The 22,843-nt window shown below is 39.7% G+C and overlaps 1 protein-coding gene across 5 annotated transcripts in view; it reads right to left on the bottom strand.

The window, feature by feature from the left end:
* Positions 1–22,843, bottom strand: part of SH3D19 (SH3 domain containing 19) — a 206,634-nt gene that overhangs the window by 57,106 nt on the left and 126,685 nt on the right. For 2 of the 5 annotated variants that reach the window (XM_036765518.1, XM_036765519.1), the window contains exons 3-8: positions 19,907–19,947; positions 16,229–16,269; positions 14,875–14,917; positions 12,239–12,374; positions 11,564–11,765; positions 9,584–10,594 (exon numbers count right to left, since the gene is read on the bottom strand). In XM_036765518.1, coding sequence (XP_036621413.1) covers positions 9,584–10,594; positions 11,564–11,765; positions 12,239–12,374; positions 14,875–14,917; positions 16,229–16,244 — 1,408 coding nt within the window. In that variant the 5' untranslated portion in view covers positions 16,245–16,269; positions 19,907–19,947. The remainder of the gene's footprint in view (positions 1–9,583; positions 10,595–11,563; positions 11,766–12,238; positions 12,375–14,874; positions 14,918–16,228; positions 16,270–19,906; positions 19,948–22,843) is intronic. The other 3 variants (XM_036765516.1, XM_036765520.1, XM_036765517.1) reach the window with 2 other exon arrangements.

The following is a 22,843-nucleotide window of genomic DNA, read 5'->3' as shown; positions in this document are numbered from 1 at the left end:
AGAACAGATTATGAAATGCACTTCCTGCCTTTCACAGGGAGGTGAGGACTTATACATGGCAGGAGATTGTTTAAAGTGTTAGGCCTGGACATTGTATTAGTTGGCTTTGATTATTTTTTTTGTTTTAAAAGGGAAGGGCCATTAATTAGAAGGAGTATATCCAGAAGTACTGTGATGTAAAAACAGAAGTCAGCAAAAAAACCCTATTTTTTAATGTTGAATAAGAATGTATATATAGTGCTTATATCAGATTGCACACTATCGTGGGGAGGGGGAAGGGGACGGAGGCAGAGAAAATTTAAAACTTATGGAACTAAACGTTGAAAACTAAAAATAAATAAATTAATGAAAAAAACCCCAAAATATATTTTAAAATGCATATGGAACAAAATCTACTAACATGTTACTAATATTCATGCATAGAGTTCCCCTACAGTTGTTTTTCACACAGACTGTCTGATTCTTCCTTCCAGAAAAAATTTATAAAGGGTCTCCAGAAGAGTCTCAGATCTGAGGCTGAGAGAGCCCCTGGCCTTTCTTACCACATCTATTGAAAATGTTTATTCTCTTTGTGCCTTCTCTCTGAGATCACATTTCATCTTCTCTGTATAGTTCTTCTATGTACATAGTTATTCTGATGTTTTCTCTGCCATTAGAATGTGAGCCTCATGAGAACTGTGACTATGTTTTTTCCTTTGCTTTGTACCCCCATCACTTAGCAATAAGCATTTATTAAGCGCTTATTATGTGTTACTTGACATAGTAAGCGCTTAATAAATACTTAATCGACTTAACTGACTGCCTCTTCCTTTTCCTTTCACACCAACACATCAGCTGCAACCTGAACCCAAGCTTGTTTTCCTTCCTAGATCCAAACTATTCATCATTACTGAGTTTAAGACAAGTACTACTGATAAAGCTCGTTTTCCACCCATCATCTGTCTTGAATGATATTCTTGCCATCTCATAGTTAGTTCCGCTCTCGTTTGTGTCACTTCTCTCCCCTTTGATCTATTTAATGGCAGAAACTGGCTGCTAACCTATGATGCTGGTTTGTGTAATATGGATGACAGAAGATATGTGCTTATGTTTTGACAACGTTGTATGACTGGTAAAAGTGTGAAGGGGAATTGCTAATATTCCTCAGCTTCATTACATTAACCTAGAAGGCATTCTACAGACAAAAAAAATCAATCCGGTACTAAATTGTCTGTTTTATGAGGTTTTCTTTAATAATATTCTAATCTTGGCTATGTTTTCATAGCTTTAATTTTTCCTTATGTCTCTTCTTCTGAGAATAATAAGGCCACATCACTTTAGGAGTAACTCATTAACTCTTCTCTGTTTAGGACAGATGAGGAAAGAAAGGAAAGAAAGATACTTCTGAGTTCACGTTCTCCTTTGTCTCTTCCAGTGTCTAGCATATTGTAAGCTCCTTAAGGACAAAAACATTTTTTGTTTTGTCTTGATATGTACAGCACCTAGCAAGTATGTCACTCTCTCTCTCTCTCACTCACACACACACACACACACACACACACACACACACCGTGCTTGTTGAATGTGTGGATGGCTAGTATTTAAAAATTCATTCCAAATATTAGAAAAATGGTCCTTGTGTACATACTACTACTGACCTACCAAGCTGTTTCTTTTATTGGTGATAAACGTGTCCTTAATCATCTATATTCTCAACCCTTGATCTCTCAAATCCCTTTCAGTTTGAGATCTAACATGCAGTGATCCCTTGTGACCAGTGACATCCATTGTAACACAGCCCACTGGGGTTGGCCGTGAAGTCTAGGTTTTCTTTGTGGAAACTGAAAAGAGAAAGGTCAAGAAGATCTGGGTTCAAATGCCGCTTCTGATATATACTAGCTGTGCGATTTGGGACGGCCAATTCCCTAGGACTTATCTAGGAAGTAACTGACTCATTTGCCCAGGCAGTTCCCATACCAGGAATTCTCCAAGGTGACCAAGTCACAGATTCTTTGACTAGCCTGCATCTTGTCATCTTGTCTTATGCAGCTGTGACTATAAAGTAAAGGGACACATTCTATAAACAGCATATGGACATAGAAACATTGAGCTCATCGCTTTGAGAGCTCATTGCATTTTCTCTCATTTTCCTAATTAGGTACTTATTCGAGTCTAATGATACAATAAAATACCCACTTAGCAGCTCAGACATAAAAATCTAATTCAAGTAAAAGAAGAATGTGAAGTGGGGTGTAAAGGGGGCTAGATTGGAAGTCAGAGGATCTGGGTTCAGATTCTGACATTTCCACTTTCTATGTGTGTTACCCTGTCAAGTCCCTTAACCTTTCTGGAACTCAGTTTCCTCATCTGTAAAAGGAAGGGGTTGGTCAGGCCCATAGTAGGTGCCTAATAAATGCTTTTGGACTTGACTGAATAAACTCCACGATCCCTTTTAGCTCTAAATCTACAGTCTTGTGAAGCTAAGATATGTCCCTTGTTCTTACATATACTATCTCCAAAGTGGTGTCCTTCATTTTCCCCTCTGGCTTCATCTTCCAAAATTTTATCTCTCTGGGCTCCAGACCCATATATCAAACTGCCTACTGGGTATTTCTCCCTGGATGTTCCACTAATTCTTCAAACAACATGTCTCAAACAGAGCTGATCATCTTTCCCCTTAAACCTGGTCCTCCTTCTACTTCCCTATTTCTGTCAGGGGAACCATTCACCCACTCTCCCAGCTTTGAAATCTTGACTCTCCCCTTTCCTTCACCTCTTACCTCAATCAGCTACCAAGCCCTGTTGATTCTAATTCTGTAACATTTCCCACATTCATGCCATCTTCTCTATTCTTATTGCTTCTCTCTTAGTACAGGTCTCCATCGCTTTGATTACTAAAGTTTATTATTAAGATTATTAAAGATAGCTGTCTAATAAATATTCTTACCTTTTCTCCCCTTCTTCCAATCCATTCTGTTGAGGGTCAAGTCAAGAAGATTGGTGAATAAGTGAACTGACCTGTTTAGTTAGCTCTTTATATCTATGAACTAGCTCTCTAAGTCAGCTTCAAATCCTATTCGGCCATCCCACCACTGTCCACTTACCTTCTCTGCCTTTTGAACATCCCTCAGATCTCTTAACTCCATGCTTTTGCTATGGCTGTTCCCAAAGCCCAGAATTTCCTCCTCTGCCTTCTTTACCTGTTGATTTCCTATCCATCTTTTAAAATGCCAGTTTAAATGTCATTACCTTCCCAGATCCCAGCTATTGGTAATGGTTTTCTTTCCTTCAATCTCACACAGTGATTTAATTCATACCTATACAATACTTTACGGTGATCAAATTGTGTGAGTGATTTCTTTCTCCCAATGTATATTAGCATTTGTTCTGCAATTTACAGTCTTAAAGAGTAGCTTGAGAGCACTGAGGGAGTCATTTGTCCAGGGTCATACATCTAGTATGTATCAGTCAGCACGTGAACCCGGGTCTTTTGATTTCGAGGCTAACCTATCCACCAGAGGTTGCTAACATGTTACAAATCTAATGCATTTGCCATCTACTATAGCTATTTGTGTTTGTGTCTTACTAAGCAGTAATCTTCACGAAGGCGATATGTTCTCTAAATTCTGCATTTCTTTGCAGAGCAGACGCTAAAATGTTTGTTAATTCCAGGAATGTTCTCTGGCCTTCTAGTCCTTAAATGAAAGAACATATTCAAGTCCCTTATTTGAGGCGCAGCTCTTCTATCAACAACTCCATTGGGTTATCTCTAGACTGCGGTGTATACTTGGTTATTATAAGTTATTATAAGTAGGCAGCTAAGTGGCACAGTACATAGAGAAAACTCATCTTCATGAATTCAAATCTGGACTCAGACACTAGCTGTATGACCTTGGGCAAGTCATTTAACCCTGTTTGCCTCAGTTTCCTCATCTGTAAAAATGAGGTGGAAGAGGAAATGGCAAACCACTCTAGTATCTTTGCCAAGAAAACCACAAATGAGGTCACGAAGAGCTGGACACAACAGAAATACCTGAACAACGACAACAATTATAAGCAAAGGCATGTATATTTGTAGATTATACTACAAAAACACAGTCCAATAACATGATTCTAATTAGGTAAAGAGGAAGATATAATCATCAGGACAGACATGAAATGGAGGTACTCCTACCTTTTACCTGGAGGGACTCAGACAGAAAACAAAGAATTCAAAGACTGGCATAGTGTATACTATTCCTGTTTAAAAGCAGTGAGTGAATGGGGAGAAGAGAAAAGGCAATTTTTTAAAATCACAATTAAAGCCAACCACGGCCTTCAACATATACTAGATTCCATTTTGTCTTTTCAAAGCCCCTTCGATGTGTGATGACAGGGCCAGATTCAATGAAAGATATTTTCTCAAGGAAATTTATCTCCAATTATCTCTTGGATTAATTTCAGCCATTTTCAAAGAAGAATCCATCACCATTTTGTTCCTCAGCAAGAAATTTCAGTGAAAATCAATGTAGTCTGCAAATCTCTTTTCTATTTCTTGGAAATCTTTTTTTTTTCTTCTCAGATCATATTTTTTAGAAGTATTGCATTGCCACAGGCTATAGTTGTGAGGATGTAAAAATTTATCATAGGATCATCAATCTGAAACTAGATAGGATCTTAGAGGTTATCTAGTTTGACCCTCTTATTTTATAGATGAGGAACCGAGGCCCAGAGAAGTTATGTTACTTGCCCAGGATCACAGGGGAGAAAAGTAGCAGTTTCCAGATACAAACTCAGATCTTCTGACTTCAAGTTCAGCACTCTTTCCATTTCACCAAAGCAGGATTTCAAGCCATACAATACCTACCACATTGATCTATAGTTTCAAGAACTGATACAAACGCAGGCACAATTCCTTCTATGTTCCAAGTAATTCATTTTACAGAATTAAGTCAGGCACAGATTCCTTTCATATAACACAAAGTTTTGAAGTTAAACAATGAGAAGGCTAAAATATATCATGCGTAGATGGCGATAGTTGCACCTTCCTCTATCAAATATTGTAAATATTGGATGAAAGGTGGATTGGGATTTCTTGGAGGAGCAAATGTGGAGTAAGTGCGTCCCTAGGAATGGAAGAAACTACCATGGTCAAGTGATGTGGAAGGGAGGTACTAGAGACAAGAATGGGCTTCAGCTCACCCTCTCAACCCCTTGCATGACCATGCCTACTATTTAGTTTTCTGTGGGAAGATCATTTCATTTTTCTTTTAATTTGATCTAGGGCTAGACCAGCAATTTCATCAATGTAAGGAATTTTCACTGTAGAATATCCTTCCATTTGTGCAGATTAGAAGACATTCTGAAATGTAAAGTCGTTAAGAGAATTGTTTAGGGCACTGAAGCAGCTAGGTGGCACAGCAGATAGAGTGGAGGGCCTGGAGTCAGCAAGACCCATCTTCCTAAATTCAAATCTGGCCTCAGACACTTAGTAGCTGTGTGACCCTGGACAAGTCACTTAACCCTGTTGGCTTCCTCATCTGTCATATGATCTGGAGAAGGAAATGGAGTTAGACACAACTGAAATGACTGAACAACGACGACACCACCAAAGAAAGCCTCCAAAATTACATAAGTCCTTCTTCCCTTGCTGAATCAGCACTCTCCACCAAAAAGGCCGACTCTCATCCCTGGGCTGCTTCAAAGACTGCGAAAGATGTGACTCAGCCTTTATCACTAACAAAATAACTTGTGCGACCCTGGGCATTTTCCATTCTCTCTCTGGACCTCAGTTTTCTCATCTGTAAAATAAAGGCACTGGACTAGATTTTATCTCTAAAATACTAGGATTCAGGCTCTCTGTTCCCACTCTGTCTTCCTGCCCTAGCTGGAACTTGAACCATCCAAAAAGAATTCCAAAGAAAATAAAGCATCACAACATAATTTTTTAAGTATTGTGTATCCATGGAGACATTTGTTTTGTTGGTGTTGTCTTTCGTGCTAAGTTGTCCATTTTTCCTGGGCAAGGATCGCGTCTTTTAATATTGTAATGTAATTAGTTACCATGTCATGTGTACAATGGAGATTTAATAAATATTTAGGGGCTGGTACAAAAATAACAAACAACTACAATATGGAGACTGTGGTTGTGAAATCAGGAAGACTGTGTTTCTTGGATAAATGTTGCTGTTTATAAAAGACTGATAGCAGCTCTTGGAGTAAACCATTAGGCTTACATGGCCTCAAAATAATACCCTTTGGAAACTTCCTTCAAAGAAGTCAACATATAAACAATAGGAAAAGGAAGCTTATCAAGGCTCAGCATAGTAGCACTTTGTTTAATAAATCACAGATAAACGTGATTAAAACATCCTGGACTGTCACAACTTCCTCCTTATCATGCATAAAGGATGACATCTTCTGCCTCTGTCTAATATAATTATTCTTTCTCTAGGCTCAAAACCCATATCATCCACCTTTTACTTAAAAAAATCTTAGATTCTTCAGGGAAGACTGGTGACAATTAATCTCTTGGCAAAGAGGAAGTGGACTGAGTTATAGAATGAGATATACATTTTAAGACATGACCGATTCCTTGATGTGTTTTGTCTGAATGTACTTATTTGTCATGATAAAAATAACTGTCAGTACAACATTAAAAAAAGATTAGGCCTCTGATAGTTAACCTACCCAAATTTTGTGCATGTGACTTTGCACAAATTGTTTCCCTTTAATCAATCAATAAATATTTATTAAGCGCCTACTATGTGCCTAGCACTATGTGCTTAGCTCCCAGGGAATTAACAGTCTAATGATGGAGCCAACATAACTATGTAGGAGCAAGATATATACACGATCAATTTTAGATAATTAATAACAAATTATAAATTATAATCAAGGCACTAGTATAAAGGGAGACCAAGATAGGCTTCTTATAGAAGATAGGATTTTATCAGGGACTCAAAGAAGTCAGGCCACGAGGTGGCGATGAGGAGAAGGAGTATTCTAAGCATAAAGAAGTGAAAATGGAGATAGTATGCCTCGTGTGAAGAACGGCCAAGGACACCACTATCCTGGATCGAAGAGTATGGGGTGGCGGGAAGAGCACCGTGCAAGAAGACTGGAAAGGGAGAAGGGCTTTGAATGTCAAACAGGATTTTCTATTTGATCCTGAAGGTGAGAGGGAGTCAGTGGAGTCTATTGAATAAAGGGGTGACCTGGTCAGATCTATGCTTTAAGAAGATTAATTTGACAATGGAGTGGAGTGATTAGACTGGAATGAAGAGAGACTTGGGGTAGACAGACCAACCAGCAGGTTATTGTGGTTGTCTGGGCATGAGATGATGAGGGCCTGTACTGTGACAGTGATGGTGGTCAGGGAAGGCAGCATACGTGAAAGAGATGTTTTGAAGATAAAATCTACAGGCCTTGGCAACAGTTTGGATGTAGGGAGTGAGAGAGAGGAAGGAGGCAAGGATGACATGTAGGTTGGAAGGGGGAGGGTTTAGGGGAAAAGATAATTGAGTTAAGTTTCAAACATGCTGAATTTAGGATATCTACAGGATATCCAGTCTGAAATGTCTAACAGGCAATTAGAGATGTGAGGCTGGAGGGTCAGAAGAGAGGTTTGGGCCGGATAAATAGATTTGAAAATCATCAATATAAAAATAATCATTCAAACCAGGGGAACTGATGCACAGCTCAGGTTCTACCCTCTATACGAGGACTTTCCAAATCCCTCAGGTGTTAACGCCCTCCTCCCAACAAAATCGCTTCATACTGAATTTGTATATATTGATATAGAAATTTATGAATATGAAGATAATTAATATATGAATAAATAATACACAAACATACACATACCCAAATAAACTATACACACAGAGGCATGTGGCATAGTGGATAGAACACTGAATTTGAAGTCAGGAAGACCTTGTTTCTGGGGTAGCAAGGTGGCACAGTTTGAAATCTGGAAGGCTCATCTTCATGAGTTCAAATCCAGCCTCAGACACTTACTAACTGTGTGACCCAGGCAAGTCATATAACACTGTTTGCCTTAGTTTCCTCATATGTCAAATGAGCTGGAGAAGGAAATGGCAAACCACTCTAGTATCCTTGCCAAGAGAACCCCCAAAATGGGGTCACAAAGAGTCGGACACAACCAAAACGACTGAACAACAACAAAGACCTTGTTTCTAATACTGCCATAGATACATAGAGCCATGTAACCTTGGAAAAGTCACTTAACTTCTCAAAGCCTCAGTTTAGTGAGAGAACCTATTTCACAGGATTGTTGTGAGAAACAAACGAGTGAACGTATATAATGCATTTTTCAAATGTAAAAGCACTCTATAAATGTCAGCTCATCATTATCATTACTACCACTATATACTCATCTATGTGCAGATTGTTTCCTCCAGTAGAATGTAAACGAGATTTAAAGAAAGGTTTCATTTTTGTCTTTTGTTTCCCTAGCTCTCAATATTTGATGAATTTAATGGAACTGAATGCGAAAAAGCCTTGAATTCTCTGGGTACAGAAGAACAAATGAATGCACTGGTATGCCTAATCTGAACAATTTGAATAGCATCCAATAAAAAAGGTAAACTTCCTTATGGGAGTAGGTGGGCTTTTTTTTTTTTGCACTGGGATCCGATTTAAGGGTCGAACGCCCCATTTTATTTCTTTTCCTACAAATATTATTTTTTAAAAATCTCTATCTGTGATTTCACCTGGATAGGGAACTTCCAACATGGAAGCCTCATTCACCCAAATAGATCAGCAGCTCAATTTATAGCCTCAAAGAACTGCCTGGGGACTGTGAAATTAAGAGACCTGCTCATGATCATCACAGTTGTTGCACGTAAGAATCAGGACTCGAACCCAAGTATTCCTGATTCCAAGGTTGGTGTCCTCTCCACTACACCAAGTCACCTCTCTCCAGACCTTGATTCATCTCCCTCCTCCAACACATACTAGCTATGTGTGTGCATACACACATACGCATTTATACACACACACATTCATACATTCATATACAAACAAATTATGTACCTATCCCAGTGTGGCATGTGAGTATCTAAGTAGACGCTAAGCTAAGACTAACAGTTACAGCACAACTGCTGATCTGTATTAGGGAGCAGGCAGGGGGGCTAGGAGGTGGTAAGATGTTTCTTACATTGATGAAATTACAGACCCAGATTCCCCCTTCTGCCCCAAAAGACCCGATCAAATAACCCCCTTCCCTTTGCCATATACCTGCAGATATAATTTTGGTAATTTGGACTTAAAATTTATTAAGTCTCGTGCGGGCAGCCAAACTAATTCAATTTACTTGAAATGCACCTCTTTCATCGTTTCTTTCCATCATCTCAGACTCAACATGTCTTAAAATAGAATTTACCACCTTCCTCTTCCTGTCTTCATCCCTCCCCTCAACTACCTCTCCTGCCAGGTCTTTATTTTGTTTCATCAATCAATTCTCTCTCTCCCTTCCTCCCTTTCCGATCTCTTTCCCTCTCCCTCTGTGATACTAACTCAGAATTCTCAAAACTCTCAAAATCTAAGATGCAAAATGCCCCCATGAAAACATCCCATGCTGATGTCCTGTTCCTCCCCCACTTACCCAGGTCCATCTCTGAACCCATGTGTTCTTCAGCCAGGTTAGCTGATGGAGCAGGCAGAACATCATCATCAAAACTGATGAGATCGGCTTCTACCACTGGTGGGCACTGAGACGAAGGGGGAGGTGGGCTTACTGTTGGCCCTTCTCCCAGGGACCGGAAAGCTCTGGTTTGTGCTGCCACAGACAGCCTAGGAGAAGCACTGACAGGTTTCAATGCAGGTGCAGGAAAGGCAGGGTCTTCTAAGGAAGGTAATTTCTTCGGTGGTAAAGGCCGTGGGGCCGGAGTTGGAATTCTCTTCTCCTTCTCAGGGATCTCTACTGATAACTTGCTTCCTAGAATGTCTAATGGGCCATTGCTAATACTCTGTACAAGGCCAGCCTTTGGTTTCTTTGGCAATTCAGGTTTGGTTACTGGGATGCCTCCCACTTCTTGAGGGTGCAAGTGTGGAGAGGGCCCTTCCTTGGAGGCAGTCTTGAGTTTGTTTTCAGTCGATGAGTCCCACTCTCCAGAAGCTCTATGAATGGATGGCTTTGGGGCCACTGTAGGTTTTCCTATAGGAACAGCAGGCCTTGGGGGAAATGTCCGGGGAGCAATTTCTGGTTTCTTAGATAATCCTGAGGTTTCAGCATTTGGTTGGGACTCAAAAGCTTTGATCCGTGAAACCATACTAGCTTGGTTTCTTTCTGTGCTCATGCTGTTTATCACTGCTTGACTTTCTAAGCTGCTCCCATCTAACAAGGACAGGGACTGACTTGGTGATGCTTCCCGTTTTACAGCTGGTTGACTAGTTTCCTGTTGGTCTTTTATGTTGCTTGGAGTATCTCTGACTATAGGTTTGAGATTGATTTTTGATCTTGGCTTGGGCACTGGACATGCCCCAACATTGGGGTTGTCTTGGCAAGTCTGTTCCTCAACGGCATCAAAGACAATTAGAGGAGCCACATCTTTCAAAACATTACCGGCTGAGGACAGCGAAGACGGCTGTAAAGGCTTGGGAGGTGGCTGAACTGCTAAAAAGAAGATACCAAACCAAAAGGAAGTTATAACATTGGTACTTCAAAACACATATCGGCTTTTAATAGAAGAGAAGCAGTTCTTTGCTTAATAGACACGGAATACCATCAAGTTTTAATTTCCTTAATTAGCAAAAAGTAATTTTAGGATCACTGGCAAAAACCCACAACATTCATGCTCAGCTTCCTGATTATAAAGAGATAGCTATTTACATTTAAAAAAAAACATTAAATTGCCCCACTATACTTAAACTTATCATATAAATCATTTCCCTGCAGGTGATACACCTCCAACATTTCTTTTTTTGTGCGAGCACCATTCTTGGTTCTGAAATGCTGTGATGCTGGTTTTTTTTTTTAAACTTTTCAGGATAAACACCATTCACCTCCGCTACACTAATGAATTTTTTTTTAAAGAAATTCAGGATGAAGATCATACTTCCCACCACTGAATTGATCAGAATCCCACCCAGTGGCTAAAATGTAATATATTTTCACAAGGGAAATCAGGGTAGAAAGCAATGATGCTGCTATGAACTGACGTGTGGGCAGCAGGCTGAGACAGCGCTGTCACATCTTAAGAGAGAATGACTTATGAATGCCATCAAGGCCTGGCCAAATGAATAATGCAAGCTAGGATTATACTGGTTAGGAAGCAAGATTCAATAAAATCAGCCCTAATTTTCAATTTTCTCAAGCCTTTTGGATAAAGGGCACACTTAAGAAAGAAAGACCTGTGTTCAAATACTGTCACTTATACATACAGTGTGCGTGTGTGACCTGGGGCAAGTCACTCAACCTCTCATGCCCCAAGCAAACTTCTAAACTTATCATTTAGAGGTAAGTTTGTGATTTGCTTTGGTGGAGGGAATTTCTATACTGAGAGTCTTCTACACTGACAAACATCACAGCTCCGGACTCCCCTCACCACCTCCCCCTTGCTCCCCCCAAATCCCAACTCCTTACCTAGAGCAGGACTGGATTTTCCAGGGGCAGGTGGCTTATTTGCATTACTTCCAGACAGGGAGTTGTCTATCTCCTCTGGAAAGTCTGTCTGAGTTGCAGATGTGATGGTTTGCCTTGGCGTCGTGGGGGCATTGCTATTACTCCCGGTACTGACTTGGACTTGGTTGATTTCTTTTATCACTTGCTCATAAGATGGTGGAAGCTGTGAAATAAAGAATTCAGCTCAAAATAGTTTAATCCCTTCATGCTGGTACATTTGCAGGCAAATCTTAACTCAATCAGTACTCTGAGTCTTTTCTTTACCTTTAACTTTACTTTTAAAAAGCTTTAAAACTTTACTTAAAATTTTTTTAAACTGATAACTTGTTTTTATATCATCTGTACTATTTTCAAATATGTCCCTCCCCCCGCCCCATATCCAACAAGTCACCCCCCTGTAACAATGAATAAAAAAGAAAATAAAGAGAGGTTCAGCAAAAACTAACCAACACATTTACTGCTAACTCTGACAAGTGTATCCAGTGTTCCATGCCCATAGTCCCTCACCTCTACAAAGAAGGGAGGGAGGTATATTTTTTTCTCTCTTCTCTGGGGCCGGATTCAGTCTTTCATTTCAGTCACATCGTTCAGTTTAATTTTTAAGAAATTGTTTTTTAAAAGAAAATGCAAACTGACCTCAGAAGGGATAAGCTCACTCGTTCGCCATGGACTCGCAGCAGGAGAAGGTGGGAATCCTAACGCCGGAGAGGCCCCTGGGAACCAAGAAGCTGGTCTGAGGGGCTCAGCGGCCACAATGGTGATCTCAGGGCGCCTAGTAGACAAAAGCCATGTTAGGATTTTGCAGGTTTAAAACGGAAGATTGTCATTATCTACAGAATTGTTATCATGCCTTTTACGCTCAAGGAATAGACAGACATCATGAATGGTTCATTAGATCAACTCAAGGGCCCAACCAGCTCTGGCTAAAGTCTCCCTCCACAGCACCAAGGCACACTTTGTAGGAAAGAATGGGCTGATATCCTTACCATACTGTGATAGGACCAATATTAAGCAGATATCCCTCGATATCCCCCAGCATAGGTTAGGCCAGTTTTCCCATAAAAGGAGTTGATTGGCAAGGCTGAAGTTGAGGCTCAAATGTCATAGCTACCAGGTAACCTTCAGCCACGTAAGAGGTGGGATGTTAACTGTGGTTGTCCTGAACCCAAGGTCAGTTTTCTCTTCAGTCCATCACACTGCCTTTAATGTTTATATACCATCTAAAAAGTGTTTCAATGCACCCTCTACCTCCTTTCCAACTACACACTGCAGAAGTAGAAGGGAATGCACAGGACTAAATGCCATATTAAATTTTTCTTTGCTTCCTGTGTTGCAATAGCCAAAGAATCCATCACTTAGTGACCATAACTGGCTAGACTGATCCTCAGAAAGCACTCAAGACTGTTGCAAGGGCTGGTTTTCTGGAAAGATTCTGGAAAAGCAAGGAACCGTTCCAGAATGTCTGGGTTCCGCTGGCTTACTTTGGCACATAGTACAGGCTTAATAAATGTTGGTGGAATTGAATTTAACCAAATTAACTAAAGAATGTCTTTCAAAAGCGTGTGTGAGCACACACACACACACGCGCACACACACACAACTTGCAGGCTCTGTAATACTTTTTAACAGACTCTGACCTTTGATCAAACTGGAATTTTAATTTTAAGAATATTGATCAGGTCCTTCCTGACATTTAATACTGGTTTACCTTAACTTAGCAATTCACCTCAGGTGTTCTTTTGAGGAAATACAAATTATCCAGAGAACAGCAACTTCATTCAATTTAAAAATGGGATCAGGAGTACAAAAGCCAGGGTTTGAATCTTTGTTTTAACATTAACTAGCTTTGTGTCTTTGAGTAAGTCATTTATTCCTCTCTGAGTCTGTTTCCTCAACTGTTTAAAGAGACAGCTGGACCAGATAAATTCCAAAGTACCTAAAAACTCAAAGGATCTCTGAGTCTGTGAGCCAAAAGAATAATTCACCAAATATTTATTGAGCACATCTATGTGCAAAGCTCTTGCTGGGGCAGTCCTCTGAAATGTGTTGTTTAGTTGTTCAGTCACATCTGACACTTCATGACTCCATTTGGGATCTTCTTGGCAAAGACAATGGAGTAGTTTGCCATTTCCTTCTCCAGCTCACTTTACGGATGAGGAAACTGAGGCAAATGGAGTTATGCGACTTGCCCAGGGTCTCATCTGAACTGAGATCATTATCTGAACTCAGATCTTCCTGACTCCAGGCCCAGCACTCTATGCAGTATAGTGCCACCTAGCTGCCCCATGAAATGTGACTAGGACCTAAGTAAAGTAATGATGAAAGGGAAACATTCAGAGAAGCAATGGGAGATTGATATGAAGTGATGCAGAATGAAGAAAATAGAGTATGTATGAACAACATACAAAATGACCACTATAATGTAAATGAAGGCAACATGGAAAGGCATCCACGCACCTGCCATCTTTGAGGGCAGGTACGGTTTTGGTTCTTTGTAACCCAAGCATAGCATGCACTTAACAAATCCTTGTTGTGTGAGTAATGAATGACCCCTGTGAAGTAGGGAGTCACTGGCATGTGCAAAAACAGTTCTGTAAACAGCTTAAATACTATACCTACTTGGTTGTTTTCCATGTGCCAGCTTTAAGGTCTTTCTTGGCCCTTTTCATTCATGTAAAATTTTCATCACTGTACTCCCAATTTGGAATAACAGAGTGCAGTACTCAGAGTCAGGAATACACAGGCTCAGGTCCTCCCATACTAGTTGTATGATACCGAGCAAGTCACTTAAGTGTCTCTGAACCTCAGCTTCCGTACATGAAAAATATGGGGCCCCTATGGGGCTGATCTCTAATCATCATCACAGACTAACCTAGAGAATGCACTGATCAGGTTGTTTGCTAGATTGTAAACTCCGTGAGGGCAGGGACCATGTATTTTCCATGGTGCCTACTGTAGAGTCTTGCATAAAATAGACACTCAATGTGGAATGAATGAATTAATACAGTAATATCTTCCCTGTGGAAGATGCTAATGCTAACTAAATGAAAATTTTAATTTTAATTATTAACAAGATAGAATTTTTAAAAGTTTAAAATTAATTTTGAACTTTAATACAAAAAGGCAAAAAAAATCATTTCCATGTACATAACACAACACAAAAGGAGAGTTCAATATGAAAACATGAATTTCCATTTCACACTCTTTACCTTTTTAAAACTATGTAATAAATACTACACATTATTTTCAAAGGATATATAATTTTCATGTACCTCCTATCTCGATGTGGATCACCATGAACAGAAGTCCTAGAAGCTATGGAGGGGGAAAAAATGACACAATTTATAATACAGTCACAAAATTACATTCTATAAATCTTTGAATCATCATTGAGTGAATCACTGAAAGAATAATGATTAGTTTGCTCCTAATGTTAAAAAAATGTAATTTTTAAATGCAAAAAATAAACCAAAGTAATTTTTATGATGATCAGAAAAAGGTAATATTCCTCATTTTGGGGGTTGAATGAGAAAGAATAAACTACAAGAATTCCTTTACAACTCCACTATAAACAGAGTAAGTGCGATAAATCAATGAGTTGTTATTTACTCACTCTCTGAAATTTCATAGCCTTAAAATTGTTATTATTATTTTAAAATGAGGTGGTTAAAAAGTAAATGATTAAACCTAAAATGATTCAAATCAGTTTGCTAAATGTGTAATTAAGAAATCTTTACATATTCAGCAAGTACTGCTTAATGTAAACTCTCAGTTATTTATACTTTCCCTCTTCCCCTGCACTGAAATCTCAAACTCAAAAGAGAGTAACATAGTCTAACTCTTCATATTTTTTTTTTTTGGTGGCAGGGTAGGTAAATCAAACCTACTCTTAATGAGACTATTTAAAATTTGTCACATGAAGTTCATCTTGATTGGGATATGTGCTCTGTAGGTTTTCACAGGTAGGAAAATCCACAAATACTGTACCATTCCAATAATAAAACCTTATGAACAAAACAGGAATTCAGATCCCATTCCAAACCCTTCTAAGGGCTGCCCACGCTTCTCTCCGAAGCACCCTCTTTTTCAATAGTCTTTCAATTCTTCTTTCTATAATACTCAGAAAGAGCCTCACTAAGGGTTTATTCTCTTTCTCATTTTGAAAATCACTTAGTAGCTTCTGACTGTCTCCAGCAAATCTTCCTCTAAATAAGGAAAGCATGCCTTGGGACAGGCAGTGTGACAGCAAAGGTAGATAGGGCTTGGGCCAGAATCAACCCAGGGAGCAGGGAGAAGAGACCTGAATTTATAGCTGGTTGGTAGGACATACTGTGAGTATTTGTAAATGCCAATTCTGAATCCTCCAATCCAGAGGCTCTCCCAGATTCACCATTTGAATTGGTCTGACTGTTTCCCGCTGTTGAAGAGCTAGACCAGTTTCAGGGTTCATTTAGTTATATTTCTTAAAAGCATAGAGTGAGGCTGACTCATTCAATAGCAAACCTGATTCACAATGGAATTCTGTTAATAGAAAAGCTCACCCCAAGTGTGCCACAATCATCTCTCCACAGGCACCAGGTACAAATAACACTTTAAAAAGACATCACGTTATCATTGTAGACATACCTCTTCCACGGGGCATTTTTTCTGTGCACTATTCATGAGTGCTAAAGGAAAAAAAGAAGGGGTTACAGAAGAGGAAAGAGAGAAAAAGAGGGAACCAGGTTGCCTACACTCTGAAAAGAATTAGCACCAAGAACACCTGTGATTTTTAACCAATGTTTGTTCCCACAAGGAGGAAAAAAGTTAACCAAGGTTCCAAAGGTCTGCTGAATTATCATAGAAAGAGTCTCGGGAAAATATCTGCACTGGCTTTAGAGTCAGAGATCCTGGTTTCGAATCCCGTCTCTGATACTTACTACCTGTGTGACCTTGATAAGTCACTTAAATTCCTTGGGCATCTGTTTCCTCAGCTGTAAAACGAAGGAGCTGGACAGGATGGTCTCTGGGGTTCCTTTAAACTCTACCTCCAGAATTCTATGTTTGAACAGACATTGAAATGTGTTGTTGTTATTTGGTCGTTTCAGCTGTGGACAACTCTTTGTGACCCCATTTGGGGTTTTGTTGGCAAAGATACTAGAATGATTTGCCATTTCCTTCTCTAGCTCATTTTACAGATGAGAAAACTGAGGCAAACAAGGTTAAGTGACTTGCCCAGGGCCACACAGTCAGATTTGAACTCGGGAAGATGAATCTTCTGGACTCCAGGCCCAGAAGTACACCACCTAGCTGTCCTTCTCAGTCTCTATAGAGGACTAATAGTTATCAGATCTGGGTACATTCAGTAGCTGGTAGGCATCTTGTACTCTGCACACAGAAGTTTATCACAATCCTTTTTTAATAATAATAATAATATCAATATGTAAAACTTTCTCCTAGAAAACGCTGAGTTTTAGGAAGCACTATCTTTACAACCCTGTGAGAAAAGTAAAAGATCTCAACTGGCTAAGATGAAGGGCCAAAGCTAATAAGATGGATTTCACCTTAACCCGACAAACATTTATTGTGAGCAAGGCATTGTGCTAGGTGCTGGGAATAGAAAAACAAAACAAAAAACAGCCCCTGACTCAAAGAAGGAGACCCTAGGGTGGGGAGGGTGCAATACCAGAGGAACCCAGAGAAGCAAATACAAGGTGATGTAAAAAAGAAGAGACCACTACCAAATGGGACATGGGAAAGAAAACCTTCTTGGAAGAGGTGAAGCCTGAGCTGAGGGAGCCTTGAAGGATGATAAGAATTCTAAGACACAGAGATGAAGAGATAATGCATCCCACCCAGGTGGGAAGAATAGTTTTTGACTGATGCAAATAAATGAGAGGTTTGGGAATGGCTAGTGCGCCACCTTCAATGCAATAAATATAAGTGTATTTCATGAAACTCTTTTCTGTCTCCATCCTTTTGCCCATGGCAAGGAATGCTACGTAGGCTGGCTATGTAACAAAACATTCTCAAATGGAACCCTGGTTCTCTAGGATTTAGAGTTGCAAGGGACCCTACAGGTGAAGAAACTGGAGATCAGAGAGATGAAGAGGCTTGTGAAAGTTAACATAGGAAGGAAGTAGGAAGGAAAGGTTCTGAACTTAGGTCTTTTAGTGCACTGCTCTTTTCCCTGGACCTACTGCAGTGTTTAGAGCATTGGACTCAGAGTCGAGAAGACCAGAGTTCAAATTCAGTCTCAGACACTTATTTGCTGTGTGATCCTGGGCAAGTCAGTTTACATCTGTGTATATCGAGTGACTCTCTAGGACTTACCTACTAAGTCATGGATAGGTTCCAGAACTACATTTTAAAGGGGATAGTTCCCATACCAAGAGTTCCTTCCACTCACCAACTCACACATCTTTCTTTTCTTCTCTCCAGATCCCAGCTCAGTATGTTATACACGGCAGATACTTGATAAGTATTTGTTGTTTTGCTGAATTAAAACCCTCTGTTCCAATGCCTTTAAGAATTCCTCCAAATAAGAGTTTTTCCTCTCCCTTCAGAATTATGTTCATGAATTTCTACCACCTTTAATTAATGCTTCAAAATGCTATGTAAAACTCTTTGCTGTTGTCAAATGTAATTACAGGATCACAGGATCAAAGATTTAAAGCTAGAAGGGGTTTCTGAAGCCATCTAGTCTAACCTCTTCTTTTTACAGATGAGAAAAATTAGAGCTGGGCAAACGATTTAATACTGGCTAGCATTTGTACAGTGCTTTTGAGTTTGCAAAGTGTTTCACATGTTATCTCAATCGATATTTACAACAAACCTGGGAGGCAGGTGCTATTGGGATATCCATTTTACAGATGAGGAAACTGAAGCAGAATTCTCTTTTAAGGGACTTGCCCAGGGTCATACAGCTAGTATCTGAGGCAGGATTTGAATTCATGACTTCTGACTCCAAGTTTAGCACTCTATCCACTACACTACCTGCAAAGTTTTAGCCGAGGTCAAAGATTTAGCAAATAGAAGAGCTGAAATTTAAAGCCAAGTATTCTGATTCTAAATTCATTTTTCTTTCAATTACACCATGTCGCCCTCTTTTTTATGATCTCCATGCAAAAGCATGCATTTGTGTGCAGTTGTAAATGTAGCATCAAAAGGTCACAGGGGTCCTAGATTTAGAGTTGAAGAGACATCAGAATTCATCTGCTCCAACTTCCTCATTTTAGACATGAGGATCTGAAGGATCTCCCATTGGAAGGCCAGTGATTTGTCCAAGGTCACATCCTGGTAATAAGTGGCAAAGTTGGGATTCAAACCCAGTGTCCTAACTCCACATCCTATGATATTTCCACTGCATCACGATAACTCCCAAAGAAGAATATACACAGATAACTAGAATGTGTCAACGGACAGGGTGGGACATTTTAAAAATAATCATTAAAACGTCATTAGTCTCTATCTCTTCCATATATAGAATGATATTATAGAGTAGAAGCAGAGAGAAATAAATGGTGTGCACACGTGTGCGCGCGCGCACACACACACACACACACACACACACACACCCCCACCCTTCTGACGCATTGAAGTGGTGCAGAGGATAGAGCACCAGACCTAGAGTCAGGAGGACGTGAGGTCAAATCCAGCCCCAGATGCTTCCTAGCTCTGTGATTCTGGGAAAGTCACATAATCTCTGCTTGCCTCAGTTTCCTCATCTATAAAGTGGAGATAACAACAGCATTTACCTCCTAGGGTTATTATGAGGATCAAATGAGATGATATTTGTAAAGGCCTCAGTTCAGTGCCTGGTACATAGTCAATATGATATAAATGTTAGTTATCATTAATTAATGAATTAAGTAGGATCAAGGATTTAGAGTTAGAAGGCCTTGGAGTCCATCCAGTCCCACCGCCTCATTTTACAGATGAGGAAACTTAAGACCCCAAAAGGTCAAGGTCACAGAGAGCATTAGAATCTTGGTCCTCTGCTTCCCAGTCAGCTTTGTACCCACTGTCCCACATGGTAGACAGATACCCTAGAACCTAACGATCCAAAAAAAAATGACCCTAGCTTAGTACTATGAGTTCAAGCAAGAAAATATTCTTGTTCCAAAGAACCTGATTCCTAAGGAAGAAAGTCTAAAACAAAGAAAAGGAATCACCACTATGATCGTCTGGTGGTTTATTATTCTTTATGTTTCTCAGTTGGGTCACTTAGACCGCTTATAAAACAGAAACACTTGTTGGAAATCTGAGTGAGCATCTGAAATTAGAACAGTACAAAACACAGAGGGGAAAATAAAATGAACTTACTTCTCTTGATTACAGCTCTAATGGATGACAAGGGTCCTTGACTGGAAGAAAAAGAAAACAGCGGGTAAGCATCGTAGTAATCCTTTTGACAAAACCCAATTCATTCTATTCTCTCAAATTCATTTGCAGTATTCAGCACTACCACAGACATAGGTAAGTTACCTGCAGACAATAACAATGATGATAGCAGTCATAATAATAATAACAATAAAATAATTCATTTATCTAATAATGACAGCAATAATTCACATCAACCTCAGATGACACCCAACTGCCATCTTTTTAATAACTATATTCTACTAGTGTTATTAGACAGTCCCAGGTCATAGGATGCTGCCGTCTACAAAGGATTAAAAATCACACAGAGGCACTGGAGACGAGCATGATGGATACGAGAAGGCTGCAATACATAAAAAATCAGGAACTACAGAGATAACCCGGAGCAAAAGATGTCCTCTGAATCTTGTTTCCAATTCATCCCGCATCCATCCTGCCACCAAAGTGAATTCCTAAAGCAAGGTCTAACCATAGCCTTCTCCTGATCAATAAAACCCAAATGCACCCTATCACCTTCAGGCTCAAATACAAACCCTTTAGGTTTGTACTTCAAGCCCTTGCAAGTTGGTTTCAGCCCCCCTTTCCAGACAGTATTATATGTTGCTTTCTTTCACGCACTCTTCAGTTCGAGCAAACTGGCCTTGCTGATCCATTTAATCTCCTGCCTTTATAAATTGGCAAAGGCCATCATCCAATGCCTAGAATGTACTCTCCCTCCTCACCTCTGTCTCTTGGAACCCCTAGCATCCTTCAAAGCTCAAACACTACATCCTACACAAGGCCTGGTCTTCCCAGCTGCTAGTGTCTTCCCCTCCAAAATAACCCTGTATTTATGTTGTATATGCTTATTTTGTGTATATTTACATGAGTTCATGTCATCTCTCCCTAAAGAAGATAAGCTTCTTGAGGTCGGGTACTATTTTATTTTTCTCTCAGTACTCTTAACAATTTTAACAAATAATTGATTTGTTATATGATCAAAAAACATGGTGGATGGGTCATAAAGTGAGAATAATGAGTAACCAATGGAGCCTGGCTGCTCACTAGTATTCTCATGATGTCAAGAGAAACTGAGTGAAGCCCTATAACCCATTGGGTGGAGCCCCTGTGACAAGCTTATGGAAAGCCAGCTAGCAAGAGACACACGGAATGGGCTGCAATCTGCATCCCAGAGTGAAGTCCACATCCATTAGATCACAGATTAATTTGTATTTCAGAGTCTGGAGGGCCTACGATGTTTAAGAAACAATTTATTCACAGAAGAACAAATGAGATGGAAAGACTAAAACTCTCGGTGTGGCTTATTTATAGCTTCCATCAGGATAAAACCAAGTGAAGTGGTCATGCCTTTTGTGCCATAAAGCCAAGTTTAGGGTCTGGAGGGCCTTGAGGATGACATCTTCTAGCACCAGGGAGAAGTAGCCTTCCTCAGTTACATTATTTCCTAATTTCCTTGTACCCCTTTCACTCCTAGAGCTTTTATTCTTTATAAGATTATAAATCTAGAGCTAAAAGTGACCTCAGAGCCATTTGATCCAACTCTCATGTTACAGACAAGGAAACTGAGGTACGGGCAGATAAGTGACTCGTCCAAGGTCACGTGTTAGAGGTGGGATATGAACCTATGTCCTCTTAACTGTAGCGAGAGAGAGCTCTTCCCATTGTATCACACTGAGCTGTTTCTTTCTTCTCTAGATTCCATTAATTGATCTATTTACCTGACATTATAGACCACTGTAACATAGCTTTTGTCAAAATTCACAGCTGTTCTCCTTATAGAGACAAATCATGCTGCCTCTGAAACCATAAATTTATGGTTAATGGAATGCCAGTGGGATACGAAGTATTCCACTTGGTCTCCCCTTCCCTCACGCCTAATGCATAGTTTTTAATGCTTCTATCTGATTCATTCCAATTGTCCCAAATTATATTGGACAACATAGCTTATGAAGGGCATCGACAAACTGTAACATCTCCATTGGCAACCAGGATAGTGAAGAATTAAACACTGTATAACATGAAAAGCAAGAGAAGGAACCAAGAACCTAGAGAAGGCTCAAGAGGTATATGACCACAGTCTTTAAATATTTCAAGGGTTTTCATGTGGCAGAGGGAGTAACTACGTCCTGTATTGCCTATGAAGGTGCAGTTAGGACAGCTAGGTGGAAATTATGAAGATGGAGATTTCAATTAAAGAGGATTAGATGACAACTAAGAGTCTTTCAACTTTAGAATCCTGTCATTTCAAGAAGCCATTAGCCACCTTCCTTGTCCTGTCTACATAACAAAAAGGAAACATATAAAAGACTGAATTCAGAGTCTAAAAACCTCTGTGGAAATTGGAAAGCATGGTGGCAGTATATCTTCAGTGCTGCAAAACTTGGCCTTAAAATTGTTTAGGAAATCCCTTTTGCCTTTGTATCTCCAGCATCTAGAACAATGCCTTAAACACAGCAGGTGCTTAATTAATGCTTGCTGAATTGAACAGTGGCTGCTATCAGTGAATTGGGAAAATATGAAAAATCAGGCAGAGACTACACACTGTTAAGGGCTCTTTATTACCACTGTGTTGCTTTTATATTTGGCATTCACGCATCTGTCCTCCTATGCTTGATTAAAATATAGATCAACTCAAGAATCAATCTGACTATGGTACAATGGAAAACCCCCTTGCTTAGAAGCTTAGAGAACTGGGATTCAAATCTTACTTTTGATGATGCTTACTATCTGTGTGACTTTGAACAAGCCATTTAATTCCCCTGGGCCTCAGGATCCTCATTTGGTTTTTTTTTTTGAACTTATCTTATTTTTAATTAATTTGTAAAATGAGGGCGTTGGATTAGACAGCCTGACATCCCTTCCTACTCTAGGCCTACGATT

Source organism: Trichosurus vulpecula, chromosome 6 (assembly GCF_011100635.1).
Source record: "Trichosurus vulpecula isolate mTriVul1 chromosome 6, mTriVul1.pri, whole genome shotgun sequence".
NCBI lineage: Eukaryota > Metazoa > Chordata > Mammalia > Diprotodontia > Phalangeridae > Trichosurus > Trichosurus vulpecula.
The sequence above is the reverse complement of the archived record's forward strand: the minus strand, read 5'-3'. Positions and strand labels throughout refer to the sequence as shown.